Source organism: Sarcophilus harrisii, chromosome 4 (genome assembly GCF_902635505.1).
Source record: "Sarcophilus harrisii chromosome 4, mSarHar1.11, whole genome shotgun sequence".
NCBI lineage: Eukaryota > Metazoa > Chordata > Mammalia > Dasyuromorphia > Dasyuridae > Sarcophilus > Sarcophilus harrisii.
Genome location: NC_045429.1, coordinates 448,524,764 through 448,542,883, shown reverse-complemented (window position 1 = coordinate 448,542,883; position 18,120 = coordinate 448,524,764). Strand labels below are relative to the sequence as shown.

Below are 18,120 nucleotides of genomic sequence, written 5' to 3'. Positions count from 1 at the left end.
AAAGAAAGAAAGAAAGAAAGAAAGAAAGAAAGAAAGAGAGAGATGCAGGGAGGGAGGGAGGGAGAGAGGAAGGAAGGAAGGAAAGGAAGATATGAATGGATAGATATAGATGATAGAAAGAAAGAAATAGATAGATAGAATAGGCTGATTGATGGATGGATAGATGATAGACAGAGGGGAGATGGATGAATGAAAAGATATTTAGATGGATAGATAGATGAATAGATAAGTGGATGTATAAAACTGGATGGATGAATGAAAATATAAATTAATATAGATAGATAAAAGATGGATGATAGATGAAAAGATAGCTAGCTAGATGAATGAATAGATGAAAATATAGATGGATAGATAGATGAATCAATATAGATACAAAGATAGATGGAGGAAAAGAGATAGCCACATGAAAAGATAGATAAATGAGATGGATAGAAAGATAAGTAGATGGATGAAGAGATGACAGGGATAGAGACAATGAGAGATGAAATAAACAAGATGGATAGATGGAGAGTGTCAGATAATAGATGTTCGAGAGAAAGCTCATCAGTGGACAGAGAGGTAACTGATAGAGAAGTTCTGTAGCAGGAATTGGTAACCTTTTTGTGGTGTCATGGACAGTCTTTTGAAGCCTATGGGCCTTTTATCAGAATAATGTTTTTAGATTTATAAAATAAAATACGTGGGATTACAAGGAAAATCAATAGTATTGAAAGTTATCAAAATATTTTCTAAAAAGCAAGTTCTGAGGCTGCTCATGGCGCTCGCCCGTAATCCCTCTGACTGGGGAAGCCAAGGTTGGCAGCGGGAATTCTCCGTCACCTTGGGCACTGCACTTGAGCCCCTCCATGCCAATGGCAGGCACTCACAGCAGGGGACACTGCCTTTTCCTCCTTATTGGTCAGAAATCAGACCCAGAAGAGCCATTTCCCTCACAGTTTCCTTTGAGGAATCAGACGATCATGAAATCAAGTTGAGGCCTCAGTCAAGGCTCCGTATTTGTTGCAAGCACCCCTAAAGCCACCTTTCCCCTTTGGGGGATGCACCCGACACCTGGATGTAGGAGTCCAAGGGACGGATCCGGAGAGGGAGAGCCTGCGGTGACAGGAGCCCGCGGGGGAGCAGCGGCAGGGCCAGTCCACATGCTTGAGTGAGCCCTCCTGGGCCGTGTAGCGGCAAGGACTCCGGGTTTAACTCAGACAGCGTGACTCTGAATACCAGCTGGGCTAATTTCTCCCTAAGTAACCTTGAGCAAGAGGCTTCCTAGCTTCCTGGGGCCTTCTCTTCCTCGTCTCTAAAATGAAAGGCCTGGATTGTTTTATTTCTAAATGATCCTGCGGTCCTTCCTCATACAAAGATCCTGAAAACTTTTAGCTGAGAGCAGCAGCAGCAGCAGCAAAAAGCCTTTTTCAGTCACCTAACTCTGTGGCTCAGAGAATATCGCCTGGACCAGATCCTTGCCGAGAGGCTGTCGCATGGAGCGGACGCCTTAAACCCAATGGGGATTTTGATGTTCTGGATGTCGGTGTGGGTTTGCAGGCCCAGGGCAGCAGGACGGAGCTTGCCCTGTCAGGACTTGTTGAAGAGAAGCTGAGGGAGGAGCCCCAGGTGTCCCATTTGCCCACAGGACAGATGATTTTGTGAACTCTGCTGGCCTCAGCTTAGGAAGGCTTATGGAAGAAGTGAGACATCAGGATTGGGGGAGGCTGGATGTTCTCAGTACCTGTGGCTGGAGAGTGAAACCCAAGGAAGTGAAGAAAGGGCCTCCTGGGGATGGGGGCTTGCAGAAGGAGGCATTTTGGAAGATATGAGGGGCCCTAATGAGGGGCTGTGGGGTACCCAGGACCCCTCACAATCACAAGGTAGCCTACAGGCCAAGTCACATGCTCATTTTCTTTAACATCCCCCTCACCGTGTATCCTGGGAACCCACCATGAGAAAGGGGCTCAGACCTTCTGGTCTGTGGTGAACCGTCTGCCCCTCTCCAGCAACGCCGTGCTCTGCTGGAAGTTTTGCCACGTGTTCCACAAACTCCTCCGAGATGGGCACCCCAACGTGAGTCACTAGGGTCTGGGCCTGAGGAGGAGGGAAACCACAGAGGGGAGGACTGGCAGCCCCCGCCTCTCAGGCGTCCCCCAGCCCCAGGGTTGGTGCTGTCCTGGCTGTCCCATTCATGGTGCTGAGTGCCCTTCCCCTGGTCCTTGGGCTGCCCGCCCTCAGTCTGTTCAAAGCCTTTTCTTTTCTTTCCAGGTCCTGAAAGACTCCCTGAGATACAAAAATGAGTTAAGCGACATGAGCAGGATGTGGGTGAGTTTGAGGGCCTTTGGGACGAGTGCCTTCTTTTAAAATAGTTTATTTTCTGTTCTTCCCATCTCTTCTCTTCCTTACTGGGGAAAAAAAAGGACAGAGCAGAGCAGGAAAAACCTTTGCAATAAATAGACATGGCGAAGCAAAACAAATGCCCACAGTGGCCCCTTGTCTGCATCTTGAGAACAGGCCTCTACCTGGATGGGAGTAGGGATGCTTGGGCCTGAGTCCTAGCCCTGCTGTTTAGAAAGGTGGGAAGGCCCAGGAGGAGAGAAGGAATTGGGCAAGTTCCACCTGCCTGAAAAGCCAAAGGGCTCTCCTATGGAAGGGGACTAGTCTCGTCCTTGCAGAGATAGGCTGGGAACAGAGCTCACATCTTGCCGAGGGGCCTGCTGGCTTCGGGGGAGGCCACCGCTCCTCGTAATAGAAGGAGGCCTCCATGCCGCGGGATGACCACTCAGCTGCTGGAGAGGGGATTCCTAGCCAGGCACATGCCATGTTGGAGGGGCCTTTTTCCCCCTTGCAGTTATATAAAACATTCCCATATTATAATTTTGCACAAGAAGACTCTCATTAAAGGGGAGGGGAAGAAAAATGAAAGAGAGCACGGCTCCATCTGCAGTCAGCACTATCAGTTCTTTCTCTGGAGGGACGGTCTGCTCCATCACGACCCTTTGGGATTGTCCTGGCTCGTTGCATCGCTGGGAAGATCCGGGTCATCCACGATCCTGCATCAGGCAGGGCTGCTGTCTCTGTGCACAGCCACCTCCTGCTCCTGCTCATTTCCCTCAGCATCAGCTCCCTGAGATCATCCTGCTGGTCGTTTCTTACCGCCCCATAGTGCTTGATCGCAATCAGACACTGCAACTCGCTTACCCCTTCCCGTTAATGGGCATCCCTGTGATTTCCAGTTCTTCAGCAGTAAATATTTTTGTCCAAACAGGACCTCCCCCCTTCCTTGGGGGATGTCTGGGATGCAGACTTAGCAGCGGTGCTGGATGCCCAGCCTTCTGGGTAGTTCCAAATGGCTCTCAGAATAACTGGATCAGTTCACAACTCCCATCAGCAATGTGCCAGTGTCCCACTTTTCCCACAATCCCCTCCAATATTTCCCTTTTTTGTCATATTAGCCGTTTTGATGGTGTGAGTTGTTTTAATCTGCATTTCTCTGGGCAGGAGTGATTCAGAGCATTTTTCATGTGACTATAGATTTCTTTGTCTGAAAACTGCCTGGTCTAAGGGACTTTCATACACACGGCCTCTTCCCTGAGATGATGTGAGCCCCCGGAGGGCAGGGCCTGCTTCCCTTCAGTCCTGGGCCTTTTCTGTTGGTTGGTGGCAGGGCAGAGCATCCCCCTTCTTCCTCATTCACCGCCACGTCACCCCATACCTGAGCCCCTTGTCTCATCATGCGTCAGGAGGCAGCATGGCCGCCTTTTCCCTCCCTTCATGTTAAAAGCTGAAGACGTTCTTCCACCTGATTTTCCCCGACTGCAGCCCGGCTCTGGCCCAGCTCCAGCCTAGCTCCGGCTCTGGCCCAGCTCCGGCCTAGCTCCAGCCCAGCTCCGGCCCAGCTCCAGCCCAGTTCCAGCCCTTTGGGGTCAGTCAGGGCTTAGGCTTTGGAAGGTTTGACCAGGCCAGACCAGAGCAGACTGGGCCTGGCTTTCCTAGAAGGGGACTTGTCGTGTGGCTGCTCTGGGCCTAGGCTGACGTTTGGCCTTTGGCTTAAGAACGATTCACGTTCCCCGGATGCCCTTTTCACAGTGCTTTCCAGCTTCCTGAGAGCAGCCCCTCAGCAGCCAGGGTCCCCTTTCTCTCTGTAAGGTGCCCCCTGGGTTATGGCTCCTCTGTGCAGGGGACCCCGGAGCCCTGCAGCAGGTACCTCGTTTCAGGAAAGAGCTCTTTCACTACAGTCCAGGGAGCTGGGTTCAAATTCTCCCTCTGACACTTCCTCATCTGTATGCCCCGGCTCCTTTCTCCCAGGCCTGAATCTGGCACTCTCCTTTCTCTGGCAGGGCCACCTGAGCGAGGGCTACGGACAGCTTTGCAGCATCTACCTCCGCCTGCTGAGAACCAAGATGGAGTACCACACCAAGGTGAGCCCCCCTTGCCCTCTCCCCGGGGACCGCAGCATGGCCTGGCTGGTGGGGGCCTGCCTCCGCTTCCCACTCAGGGGAGCCCTCTCCCTTTGGGACTTGGGTAAAACAGATGCCTTTTAGGACTGAGTGTAAGTCCTCAGGAGAAAGGGGCGGGTAGTGAAATGAAGAGGTCCCCAGGTAGGTAAGAAACGTTTTGAAATAATTGACGGCACCTCAGCGTTTCTGTCTCCAAACGTGCCCGAAAAGCAGGAAAGTGATGGAGCAGGAAGAGGGCCACAAACGGGCAGCTTGGGGGGCCCAGGCAGGTCAGCAGGCCCCTTGGGGCTCGGCTTCGGCCTCTGTAAAAAGGGGACTTAGGCCAGAGAGCTCTCAGATGGTCCAGCTGGACGCCTCCACCCTGACCTCCTCCCTGGCCTGTTGAGGGCCAGTCATTCCAGAATGATGATGAAGACCTTCCTTCATCATTTGTGGCATGGGTGCCCCGCGGCTGCAGAGGGGGGCCTTCCTGATGGGGGGCGTGAGGTGATCCAGAGGGGAGAAGCCCCTCAGAGAGCTAACTGTTTCACAAATCACGCGCTGGGACAGCAGACTGACTCATGCAACAGGGATGGACCGAGCCCCTGGGAGGTCTAAGTCTGCCCCGGCTCAGCTGCCCACAGTGTTTGTGTGACGGAGGCCTGGGCTGGTGAGTGGGCGGCGAGCCGGCAGCACACGGGCCCCCGCAGACTCCCTATCCTCGCACCTTTAGTCAGACAGGCAGTAGGCATTGATTAGGCTCCCACTGTGTGCCAGGCATTGTGCTAAAGTCGGGATACAAAGGACATGGATGGATGGATGGATGGCTAGATAGATAGAGAAATATGATAGATATAGATAGATAGATAGAAATATATAAGCTATTTGACTATTTGACAGTATTTGACTTCTTGGAGTGCACAGTCTAATTAGTGAGGGAGAAACAAGCAAAGTGATATGTGCAGGAAGGACAAATGGGAAACACTGCACAGAGAGAAGGCCCGAGCCTAAGGGCATCAGGGAAGGCTTCCTGGAGGAGGGGGCCTTATAGCTGGACCTGACGAAGCCCGGGAGGCCGAGGTGAAGAGAGAGAGGACAGCCAGAGATCAGAGACTTGTGGAAGAAGCAGCAGGAGCCGGGTCCCTGGATTGCAGGGTTCATGCTGGGCATGAAGGGAAGATGTAAGAAGATGGCCTCCTGCCTCCAGCCTCGCCCCTCGCCCATCCGCCCTCCAAGCCAGCTGGCAAACTCTCCTGGAACACAGAGCATCCGGTCCCTCCTGGCCCCTGAGCTCCCTCCAGGCCCCCTCAGGCTCCGGGGCCGAAGCCTTTCTTGGTCGCACCACCACTCCCTTTCTGTTCTTTCATGTTGTCCCAGTCCAGCCGGTTTCCTCTGCGTGGCCATGGCACCCAGCAGCCCCCCAGTGGGAAGCTCCCTTCTCACTGTCTCGGGGAATCCCAAGCTCCTTTGAAGCACACTACGGATCCCTTTCCCCCAAGGATGAACCACCTGTATCTTGGAACAAGGACCCTCCATCGCTCCGTCTGCATGCAGGCGTGGGGGCTGCTCCTCGGTGCATTGGGAAGCCGGTCATGAATGGCTGACCGTCCGGGTTCTGTGTAACATCAGTGAGGACCCCCGGGAGTCATTAGCCCTGGAACAAAACCCGACATCCCTGTTCCCATGAACACTGATACTTTGTTGAGAGAATTGCATATGGGCGGGTCTGTTGGAGAAAGTGGTCCTGCGATACACAGCAGTGCAACACTAATCATATCTGCTGACCCGCGTTCAGGTGGTCGGATCCCAAAGTCAGAAGGGAGCAAAGACCCATTTGTACAAAAGTACTGTCTCTAATACCAAGAACAAACTAAGAAGGGCCTCGTTAGTGTTAGGAAACGACTGCCTGGAGCTGACCATACACAGCAACAGAACAGTGTCGCACAAACAGCCCAGAGACAGCCAGCAGTCCCGAGCCCTCCAGGTCTTTGGGGAGTCTCGAGGACACGGCAGGGAACCGAGGCACGGCGTGATCGCCAGCGTGTCGGAGGCAGCATTGCCCTGTAGCTAGTCAGGAGCCGGGAGCTTTGCTTTGTTTGTGTTGGGCCGGGTAAGAATCCTGCTCGTTCCACTCTCTGGGAGGCCCGGGGCCTAGGCCTGAGGCCCACCGACATAGAGTTCCCCTTGGGGACGCTCCTCCTGCCAGTGACTGCTGACAGTTACGGCTGCTGGGGGGTACCGGGGGCGGGTCTCCCTGACTCGGAGGCACTGATCCCACCGCCCACCCAGCTTCCCCAAGGAGAGAGCCCCGCTGATGGATGAGTCACCAAAAACTGTTCCTTTAGGGTTAGGAAGCAGCCGCATGAGTTTTCCCAGGGCGCACCGGCTTTCCCAATCACGGTTTCGCAGGTTTCCACTCAGGGCCCCACTCCCACAAGCAGGAGGATGAGGAGCGACAGCCTTGGAGCAGAACTTGCAGGGGGCAATGACCCGATAATCCTGGTATTCATAGAGTGCTTTAAGACTCGCAAATACCATCTTGCTTGATCCTCTCAAGACCCCTGGGAGAGATGGGTGATTACTGTCCCCATCTTTCAGATGAGGAACCTGAGGCAGAGTGGGGAAAGTGGCTTGCCCTGGAAGTTTCTGAGGCGGGGTCTCCCTGATCCTGAGACTCCTTCCCACAAGCTGCCTCAGTCGGCTGCTCTGAGCTCCCACAGTCCTCCACTCTGCTCCGTCGGTGCAGACGTGGGGGAGTTGGGCACGTTCACAAGCTCTTTCTCCCGACTTTGGTTTCTCACGTGGTTTCACAGCTTTCGGAAGAGCCAGATGAGGTGGGGAGCAGCTTTCTTGTGGGCAATGGAGGAGAGACTTTGCCTCTAATAGAGTAGATCTTCTCCCTGGTGAATGTGTTCCAAGAAAGGGTTTCCAGGTGTGAGTGCCCCCCGGGGGCCCCCGCTCTGACAGACCCCCTTTCTTGGCCCGGGAGACTTCACCAGCCTCGACCCCTGCTCAGGACAGGGCAGAGCTGACCCTCTGCTTGCTCCCTTGCAGAACCCCCGCTTCCCAGGCAACCTCCAGATGAGCGACCGGCAGCTGGACGAGGCAGGAGAGAGCGATGTCAACAACTTGTAAGTGGCCGTCCCTCCCTCCCTGAGCTCCTGGCTCCTCCTGATACAGGCTGGCGTGTGCTTGTGGGGCCCGCTCCGCAGGGATCCTGCAGCTTCGGGACTGGCCCTTGCGGTAGGAGGGAGTCTGAGGGTCACGCTCAGAGCCCCTCCTGCCACCTCCCGCCGCCCCGCTTCCTTCCAGGCCCTCAGAGTGGTCCTGGCCCCTTTAATTCTGATCCCACCACGAGGTGCGAGAGGGGACCCTGGGAGGCGGACAGGGGAAGGCAAGAGAAAGACTCCCCGGGGCCCCCTCTTTTCTCTCTGCTCCAGTTTCCAGCTCACGGTGGAGATGTTCGACTACCTGGAGTGTGAGCTGAACCTCTTCCAGACAGGTGAGTGGCCCTCCTTCCATCCTGTCCCAGCCCAACCCCGGCTCTGGTCCTGCCCGTGCCGCCTCCACATCTGGCCAGGCCCAGAGGAAGGGCGTCCATGGCGTCCCGAAGCATAGTGAGAGGCCACAGGCGTGGCCGGTTCCCCGGGCCCAGGAACGGTGACTTGGTACCTATTTGTCTCTGGCCAGCGCCGGCCCCGGTCCCGGTCCCAGATCCTCCTGGTGCCCTGGCAGTGTCTGGCCTTCCATGGCGGTCCCCGGGCAAAGTCCTGTGGGCACAGCCGGTGAATCTCCCCTCTGGCTCCCCTGCATGTGCTCCTTCCCTTGGAGTGGAGGCCCCTCCGGGGCAGGGGCTCTCCTGCTTGTATTTAAATCCCTGGCACTTTGCCTGGTACCCAACACAGTCTGGAATAAGTGGTTTATCTGTCAGGGCAGATCTCGGTTGCTCGGCCTGCGTCTGTCAGTGCTTGCAGCCAGGGGCTGGGCCCAGTGCTGAGGGGAAAGGGAGAGTGCCTGCCCTCAGAAAGCTTCCAGTCTAATACAAGTGGGCGCACGGAACAGGGCCACGGGGTACAAGCAGACCAGTCAGCCTCCACTTATCAAGGGCCAGGGGCTCCTCAGAGCATACAAAGAACCAAGGAAACGGCCCCTGTGCTCCTGGGCTTCCGGAGGAGGGAACGCGGCAGCTCCTTGGGGGGGTCTCTGTCCCCCTCCAGTGGGAACCATTGGTCGCATTGCTTTGAGTGCTTTGAGCTGCTCAGGACAATCATTCACCTCTCGGCACTTCCCCAATTGCCCTCAAAAGGGCAGGAAGGAAGTAGCAGCTTCCTCGACACTTCCTCCCCTTCCCTGGAGGAGTGACCAAGGCAGGAAGAACTTTCTAATAATCAGATGGCTTTCACAATGGGATGAACCACTGAGTGCAGAGATTGCTGCCAGAGTCCCTGAGTGGGGGACCCCGTGATCACGTGCCAGGAGATCTCCAGAAGAGAAGGGGGCATTGCGGGAGAGACTGAATGACTTCTCGCCTCCCCTATAATCCGCTCAATTTGTTAAGGCTTTTGTTAACTGTCAGACGTTCACCGTGCTAACCCAGAGACCCAGAGGGGAACAGCCCCTCCTCTCAAGGACTTCACATTCGGGGGTGGAGAGGAAGAAAACAGGATGTTCATGTGTATGGATAGAAAAAAACAAGTCCGGGGGGCAGCTAGGTGGGGCAGTGGTTAGAGCACCAGCCCTGAAGTCAGGAGGACCTGAGTTCAAATTTGAAATTAAGTTCAAAACTTAATAGTTCCTGGCTTTGTGACCCTGGGCAAGTCACTTAGCCCTAATTGCCTCAGGAAAAGAAGGAAGGAAGGAAGGAAAAGGAGAGAGAGAGAAGAGAGGAGAGAGACAGACAGAGAGGAGAGAGACAGACAGACAGAGAGAGAGACAGAGACAGAGAGAGAGAGAGAGACAGGGAGAGAGAGAGAGACAGAGAGAGAGACAGAGAGAGAGAGAGAGAGAGAGAGAGAGAGAGAGAGAGAGAGAGAGAGAGAGAGAGAGAGAGAGAAAAGAAAGAGAGAGAGAGAGTCTGGGAGAATTTGGAGGACTCAAGCAGCTTGAAAGATCAGGAGAAGCTCCAGATAGAAGATGGCTCTTGGGCTGAGCTTTGAAGGGATTGAGAGATTTTCCAAGGCAGGAACAAGGAAGGAGCGCATGCCGTGAGTCACTGTGAGTCCAGCAGCACACCCATCCCCATCCACCCCAACCTTGCACCTCCCTGTAACCTGTACCAGGTGGTAAAATCTTCCTGCAGCCTTGGCCTGTCACTTCAATGCAAGATGTGAGAGAAAAACACCAGACATCAGATGCCTGGAAGATGAATTAAAAAGGAAGTCGGTCAGCTTAACTTTATTTAGCAGGATCCTGTGAAAGTGTTGGAGAAGTTCTTTTTCCAGCCCCTCTGGCTCTCGTTCAGATCTGGGTCAAAGCTTGGGGCTCCCCAGGCAGAGAGACCACACGTGAAAAAGACATGGCAGGCCCGGAGAGAAAACAAACCTCCAAACATTTGCCTTGGATGCAGCATCTTCCAGGGATCTGTACTAATGGATGGCTCAAAATCCATTTACATTTTGCTCTGAAGTGTGTTTTTGTCCTGACATTGTATGTGGGTGTGTTTAATGTTCTGGGGATTTACTTCTGGCCAAATAACTCGAGAATTATTCAAGAAGAGCCGCAAGGCTCCTTCTGCTGCATGAAAGCTTATTAAGCACTTACCATGTGCCAGGTACTGTGCTAAGCCCTGGGGATATTCTTTGTAAAAAAATCCACAGTCCCTGCTCTCAAGGAGTTTCCATTCTGATAGGAGAAAACACACAAGGGATGTAGAAAAGGTTGGGGGGGGGGGGGGGGGGGGGGGGGGGGGGCATCTGGCAGCAGGCAGGTGTAGGATGGCCGGAACGAGATGAAGTGAAGTCGGGGGTCCAGGAGCAGTTAGGGCACAGGGTGGGCTAGCTGGCCCACACTCAGCCAGCACTTAGTTCCATGGGGTAGACCATTCAGCAGGAGCTCTAGAGAGAAGCAGACTGACTTCCTGCACTGGGTCTGGGATGGTGGATCTGAAGTCCCGAGGATGGAATCTAGGGTTCAGGTCCAGGGGAGAAGTGGAAGGAGCAGGTCAGAGGTGACAGATGGAGAGTCAGATGCCAAACACTGTGTTTTTGTCCAGGTGTCTAGGGCCAGCCTGTAGATAAAGGGGGCTAAGTGACCGCCTTTGCACTTGCCAAACCAAGCAGGTCTGCCATCTTTGTCCACACTGCCTGCCATTTTGCCTTACACGTTCAGAGTACTTCAGTGAAATGTCCCCGTTAAAAGGCCTCCTCTACTCAGCTCTTGCTGGTCTTTCAATACATGGGGAATAAGGGAAGCCAGAGACAGTGATCCTTGGAGTCACCAGCCATGGCTGGTGCTCTCCTTGTTTCCATGGTCAGCACCCAGCTGCCTCTTTCCTGTTATATCATTGATTGGCAGTCAAGAGAGCCCTTCCATCTTGCGAATGGCCCCACCACGGACCCCAAATGACCTCCTTCTGGCTTTTTAGGCTAACACACCTCAATCTGATTTTCAAGTTTAAGTAAGAACCAAAAGATTCTTGAGAATGAGTAGAACTGTTTTCGCTCTGTCCACTGGCTGTCACCTAATCCTACTTAAGCCAGTTGCCCTTAACCTCCCAGGGAACCTAGGCAGTGTCCTTTTCACCTTTGCCATGGTCCTTTCCACCTCTGCTGTGGTCCTTCCCACCTCTGCCATGACCTTTCCACCTTTGCTGTGGTCCTTTCCACCTTTGCCGTGATCCTTTCTACCTTTGCCGTGATCCTTTCTACCTTTGCCATGGTCCTTTCCACCCTTGCCGGTCTAACTCTTGGCTTTGAGAATACTCTTCTGTCCATCCAGGTTTCTACTGAGCATTTCTTTGAATCAGTCAGTGAATCAGTGCTCATAGGATGAGCACTGTGGTACCGTGCTACCATAAGGGCAGATGCACAAGGCACTACTGAAAGCCACAGTCTTCTGTCTCAGAGAACTTACAGTCTGTTGGGGAACATGAGAAATAAACGGGGGAAAAAAAAAAAAAAAAAACACCAATGCACATCCTTATGTGGTACCATGATGAGGTACCTCATCATGGCAGGAGCTTCCTTAATGCTGCACTGGGCCCTCTGCTCTGCTCCAAAAGCTTTGGGTCTGGAGCCAGTGATAGAATGGACCTTTGGGCCAGCCTTGCTAAACCAGGAGAGATTCAGCTCATCTCTGTTGCCAAATTAACATGGGTATTCCTTGCAAGCCCTCTGTGCCTTCTGGCCTTGTGAGGTTATGGTTTTTCCCCCCTATCTTCCCATAAATCTTCTGGCCAGTGTGCCAGAAGCCTTCTTTTCTACAAAAGAGGGTCCTAAGTAGGGCTACATGAACCAACTCCCAAAGGCTTGTGTGTAAGATGTCAAGAGCTTTGTTAATTTGAACAGGAAAAAATCCAACTTAATTTTCACTGAAATTTACTGACTCTTCAATTATAATTTTTAAAAAAAACCTGATTCTGAGAAGGGGGTCCTTAGGTTTCATCAAAGGAGACTGCTGTCAAAGAGGTCCGGGACATGCAAAAAAGTTAAAAACACTTCTAGAATCTTCTGATATTGTACCTGATATGGTTCTCTTTGGCAAATATTTGCTGATAAGAAGCAAAAGTAAAAATCAAAATTAAATGAGATAATATAACCTACAGTTAAAAGAGCCCTGACTTATTGAGTAAGCTATTTATGCCCCCAAATAGGCACAAGATAAAAGAATAGACATTGACACAGAATACTACTGTTTCTTGGGATAATTTAACCATAAGTGTGAAGTCCAAAAAAGTCTAGATGGAGACTGAATGTAAATCAACACATGCTATGTTCACTTTTTTTTCCTTCTGTTTTTTTATCTCATGGTTTTTCCCTTTTGTTCTGATTTTTCTCTTCCAATATGATTCATAAAGAAAAATACATTTTAAAAATGAATGTACATGTATAACCAGAAAAAAAGAAAACAATAAAAAGAGGGGAGAAAAACCTAAAAACCAATTTGGCTAGCAAAATGCTACTGTCTTTGCCAAGTAGAAAGATCTGGCAAGTGGTAGAAATGGAAAGAAAAGGCGAAGAAACAAAAATCTAAGAGTTAAAAACAACTCCAAAATTGTGAGGGTCCTTGGGAGGAAGAACCGGGTTTAAAGTAGAAGATGGGAAATTAAAACGGGACATTTCTTGGATCTTACCCTCATCGGATTCTCATTGGAGATGGTTTTTATACTTGTTGATCTGAATTGCATTTCAATTTTTTATTATATTAGATAATGTCAGTTCCTGAAGGGCAGCTATTATTACGTTTTTGTTTCTGGGTCTCCGATACCTTGCACCATACCTGGCACACAGTAGGTACTTGAAATCCAGAGAAGTTGGGGACCTCAGATGATGGCCTTCTCAGTTGCTGAGTCTCCCTATCAAGTGGAGACTTCTCAGAGATGTCTGTCTCCTCTCTCCTAAGCAGAAGGATCACATCTCTTTTCTCTCCCTGCATATCTGCCCACAGCAGCCTTTGGGGACACGCAGAGTCCTCATCAGGAGGCCCACTGCCCCTCAGACCCCCTGTTCTGCCTTCTGTCCCTCATTCTCCCCGGGGGTCGCCTCACCCATCCCTCTCTCCTTCCTTTCTAGTGTTCAGCTCCTTGGACATGTCCCGCTCTGTGTCGGTGACGACGGCGGGCCAGTGCCGCCTGGCCCCCCTGATCCAGGTCATTCTGGACTGCAGCCACCTGTACGATTACACCGTCAAGCTGCTCTTCAAACTCCACTCCTGTGAGTCCCACCAGCCCGGGCCCATCACCAGAGAGGGGGGGGCCCTTATCAACAGATTCCCTTCTTCACCTCTTCCCTAATGAACATCTAGAGTCAGTTCAAGGCACCCCAGGAGAACCTGAAGCCAGAGCTTAGAGGCCCTTAGAGAGACTCCAGAGCTGAGCCCAAGGAGGCCCCAGCAGGTCGAGAAAACCTTTGAAATGGAATCCCACTCAGGACCCAAGTATCCAGCAGGGGTTGGCCCACCTTTCCCTCATTGTCAGGGCCAGAAAGCACCTGGTTCGCTCACGTTGGGTTCACAGACTCCCACCTAGCAGGGCCTGACCTCCGATAATCACTTCCCGAGCATCTCTCCTGCCAAGGGATAACCGAAGGGAACCAGCCAGCCGAGATCTAAATGGGCAGGAAGTGATGTACATATTGTTATTGTACAGTGATTATACACATCAAGGCTACATTCTGGGAGGGAAAGAGAGCATCAGGTCACAATTTGGTGAGCTCAGAGCAGGTCAAAGTGGTCCCCAGGGAGGAGGGAAGAGATGGACCTTCAGCTGCTAATGAGAGGAAGGGGGTCTGAGGAGGAGCCCACGGAGATAAAGAAAAAAGAGGGAGTGCACAGAGGGGACTCGATGGGATGTCTGAGAGAATTGGTCTTTGGCCGTCTGAGGCAAGGAGAAAGCATGGAGGTTCTGAATCACCACCACCCCCCATGCAGATAAATATTGAGCAGCTTCTATGCTGCGCCTGAGACACCAAATGGGCCTCGCTTGTCCCACGATGAATGTATTTCTGTTTGTGAGAAGATGAAGGCAATGAATTGTTTCTCTGCAGCCCTACTGGGCCACAGGCCATGTCTGAAAAATGGGAAACCGTAGAATGGTAGCCATCTGAGTGATTCTGGAGAGAATGAGCCGAGCCTTGATATTTTGTAGATGAGGTTCTGCAGAAATGCAGAATGAGTTGGAAGGGGCAGAGGCGGGAGGGACTTCCTGCCTCCTAGTTATACCCCCTGGAGGCTCCCCACTCAGCGTTGGGAGTCCTTTCGGTCTCTCCGAAGATCTTGCTGAGAAACCTTCCATCCTGGGCTATTTCACAGGCCTCTTCTTCTTGTCATACAGTTTGTGCCCTCCGGACCTAGCTCAGGATGAAGGGCAACATACGAGGGGAAGGGGCTGAATTTAGAATCCGAGGACCCAGGATCCATTCCCAGTTCGGCCAGTCACTTAGATGACTTCACACACTCCCATCCCCACCCCAGGCCAGTCCCCTCTTCTGAAAAATGAGGAGGCTGGGCTGGATGACTTGGAGAGGCCCTTCTGGCCCTGAAGGCCACAATGGTGGATCCCTCAACATCTAGTTATCCTGCCCAGCCTGGACCCAGGAGGTGCCCAGGCTGCCCTGTGGCAGCAATGGCCCCGTAGAGAATGGAGTTATCCAGGCTCCCATCCCATTGCTTCCTCCTGTTCCCCCTGTCCATCCTTCCTTTTTCTGAGTCTTTTTTCTTTCCCATCTCCCCCAGGTCTTCCTGCTGACACTCTCCAGGGCCATCGAGACCGCTTCATGGAGCAGTTCAAGAAGTAAGTGCCCTCATGAGCATGGCCTTCCAAGGCCAGCCCTCCCGGCCAGACCAGGTCAGTGTTATGAGTACATTTTACAGGGAAAAGTCAGGAAGAGAAACTTGTGGAATCTGTGGAGAGCCTCATGGCAGCTTGCAGACAAAGCCAGAAAAATAGGCATCCCTTCTGACTCGGGTGTCTGGCCAAAGGAAACGGCCCTGAATGTTTTTGTTTGTTTGTTTGTTTGTTTTTTGGCTGAGGCACTTGGGGTTAAGTGACTTGCCCAGAGTCACATAGCCAGGAAGTGTTAAGTGTCTGAGGCCAGATTTGAACTCAAGTACCCCTGACTTCAGGGCTGGTGCTCTGTCTGCTGTACCACCCAGCTGCCCCATGTGTTTTGTTTTTTTAAAGCCCTTTCTTACATCCAGGTAGGAGGGTTGAGATGAGGGAGAAGGCGGCAGCCGGGTGATGGGTGCTCAGAGGAAAGCAGAGCGGGCACTTCCTCTCCATAGTCCCCTTTCAGAGCCTTAACACTGGGCAGGTCCCTTTAATGCTTCTGAGACTCAGTTTCCTCATCCAGAAAATAAAGGAATGGCACTAGGTGGCCTTGAATCCTTTCCATCTCTAGTTCTGAGATCGCGGGATCTCAGAGGTTTTCGCAGCAGCATTATTTATAATTGCAAAAATATTAGAACCCACCTGTTATGTGCAATGGTTATGTAAATTGTGGCACATGGGTCACTCCCTCCATACCACAACTTTCCCCATCATGGTTTCGATATATCTCAGAGAGGCATAAATGGGAACTTGGGGGGCAGTTTGATGGAGACCACAGACTACACAGAAAGGCCAGTAGAGGATACAGAAAAAATTAGAAACTCACAAATATGTATGTATAGTATCTATAATACCAACACATTTTCTCTTTTAATACCATAATAATTCAGACTTTTCCTCTAATATGAAGGGAGGGACAAAAATTTTACACAGATTTTCCAGATGGCAGAGGTGCTTCTCTCCCCCCCTCCCCCAATGTGAAAGGGACAGCTGTACGGTTCAATCAGCCTATTAATAAGCATATGTTATGGTATTGGAGATTCAGAGATAAAATTGAACTGGTTCCTGCCCTCAAGGAGCTTAGATTCTGCAATGTAATCAAATGCTGGGATGTGATTAAAACCAGGCAGGGATAAGGAATGTAAAAAAATCTGGGGAAACCTTGATGAGATTTCTAGAAGAACAAAGCAGGAGAACAGAGCACACTCTAATCATGACCAGCAATTTTAGTTAGTTGAATTGTTGCTTAATATTACATTTTTAATTAATCTCTTCTTTTAAAAAAGTTAGAGGAAGTGGCCAGGTGCTACAGACAAGGAGAAGGATTATACTGAGGTCTCAAAGGAGACAAGCAGCTAGATGATGCAAGGTCAGAAGTCAGGGGAACCCAAGTTCAAATCCAGCCTTAGACATTTATGAGCTCCATGGCTCTGGACAAGTCACTTCCCCCTGTCTGCCTCAGTTTCCTCATCTGTAAAATGAGCTGGAGAAGGAAATGGCAGACCATTGCGGTATCTGGGCCAAGAACACCCCACATGGGGTCACAGAGAGTCAGACACGACTGAACAACAATGAAATGAAAGGAGACAGAGGGGTTCAGAAGACCCAGTGCTCTGTGCTCTGCTAGCTGCCCATCTCCTTTAGCAATGGCCTATATCTGCATGGGAGAGCCTCAGCACAGACTGCTGGCGAGTGAGCAACGCCAATGTTTGGGGAGACCCTCAAAGCAGCCATGAAGAATGGCTCCTTAGGAAGTTAATGGAGCTTTAGGGCCCTCCACAGAACTGATGGAGGCTCAGCAAGCTCCTCTGGAATATTCAGGGAAAAGTAAAATTGTGTCAGATAGTGAGTGGATTGTCTCATTTCCCCACCCAACCCCTCTCAGGCTTCTCTTCAATCCCCTCAGGAACAATCAGAGGCCCAGGCAGTCATAGCAAGCTCTCTGGAATGCAGGAGTGACATAAGCCGACCTCAGGCTCGGGCATGTTCACCCCAAGAACTAGCCGAGAGCTTTCTTGTAGATCAGGGCCTGAGGGAGCGGAGGACAAGTTCAAGGTGTCACCTCCTGGTTTGCCTGTTCTGTTTGACAGCCCTGTAAATGGTCTATTTAACAGTCGGATATTACTGATTTATTAAATCCTAAAAGCCCAGCCTGGGGACTTTCTCTCTTGAATGTTAAATACTAGTAGCTTATGAGAACGGAAGAGCCCAACGAGTCTTTCCAGATGAGGGCCCCCACATCTCTCTTCCTCTGCCCCAGCGTTTGGCTGCCTAGTGGGTCCCCCAGCCCTTGAGAAGAAGGAAGGTAGCACAGAAGTGGACTTGATGCTTTTTGAGGCAAAAGGAGAATTGATCGGAAAGGTTTGGAGAGTCCAGAGGCTCTGGTTAATGGGGCTGAACCAGAGAGGATGCTGAGCTCCAAATGAGCCGTGGATTTGCCTTTTTACTAGGGGCCTGGGGCTCTCGCCTTCCCAAGTCATCGGGGTTTGGGTTCAAGGTAGAAAATGGGAGGGGGAGCGGAAGAGAGACACTGCTTCTCCATCTCAGTATCCTGCCAAGATCAGGACAGGAAAAAAGGACTGCAGATGGCCCCACTTAAATAATCCATAGTAATTTAATAATAAATAAGTGGAGGGAGACATAGGATGGTGTTTCTTTACCTGAGGAGCAGCATATAACCAATTCTCCTTTATCTTCTTGTGATCTCTATTTCTTCAGTTATTTCTTAAATTAAATTAAAGTGTTTCCCCACTGTATCCCCCCCAATACCATAACTGCTTCCAGGGCCCTCCCTTCTCCCCAGCTCAGGAAGTACAACCTTTTTTAAAATCACTTGTAGGCCCAACGGAGGTAAACCAGATGTGAAATAAAAGCCGCGTCCCTCCCAGACAGGACAGATAAAGGTCGTTTTCAGATTCTTCTCCTCTTTGAGAATCTCGGAGCTGCTGGAGACCCTCTGCCAGGGAACCGACTGCAGTAACCCTTGCCCCCACTGGCATCACAATTGGGCACAGATGACATAGAGAGAGCCCCATCCCCAGCACATCCCTTCAGCATGGGGAGGGCCAACGAGGAAGCTGCCCTTCTGCCTTGCCCACAGGCTGTCTTTCCTCCGCTAGGTTGAAAGATCTCTTCTACCGTTCCAGCAACCTGCAGTACTTCAAGCGGCTCATCCAGATCCCCCAGCTTCCCGAGGTAGGCCGCCCTTGGCCCTGGGGG

The 18,120-nt window shown here is 51.5% G+C and overlaps 1 protein-coding gene across 2 annotated transcripts in view; it reads left to right on the top strand.

The window, feature by feature from the left end:
• Window positions 1–18,120, top strand: part of HIP1 (huntingtin interacting protein 1) — a 99,935-nt gene that overhangs the window by 63,782 nt on the left and 18,033 nt on the right. For both annotated transcript variants that reach the window (XM_031967968.1, XM_031967969.1), the window contains exons 3-10: window positions 1,910–2,052; window positions 2,248–2,304; window positions 4,320–4,400; window positions 7,473–7,549; window positions 7,859–7,920; window positions 13,148–13,288; window positions 14,808–14,865; window positions 18,021–18,096. In XM_031967968.1, the coding sequence (XP_031823828.1) occupies window positions 1,910–2,052; window positions 2,248–2,304; window positions 4,320–4,400; window positions 7,473–7,549; window positions 7,859–7,920; window positions 13,148–13,288; window positions 14,808–14,865; window positions 18,021–18,096 (695 nt within the window). The remainder of the gene's footprint in view (window positions 1–1,909; window positions 2,053–2,247; window positions 2,305–4,319; window positions 4,401–7,472; window positions 7,550–7,858; window positions 7,921–13,147; window positions 13,289–14,807; window positions 14,866–18,020; window positions 18,097–18,120) is intronic.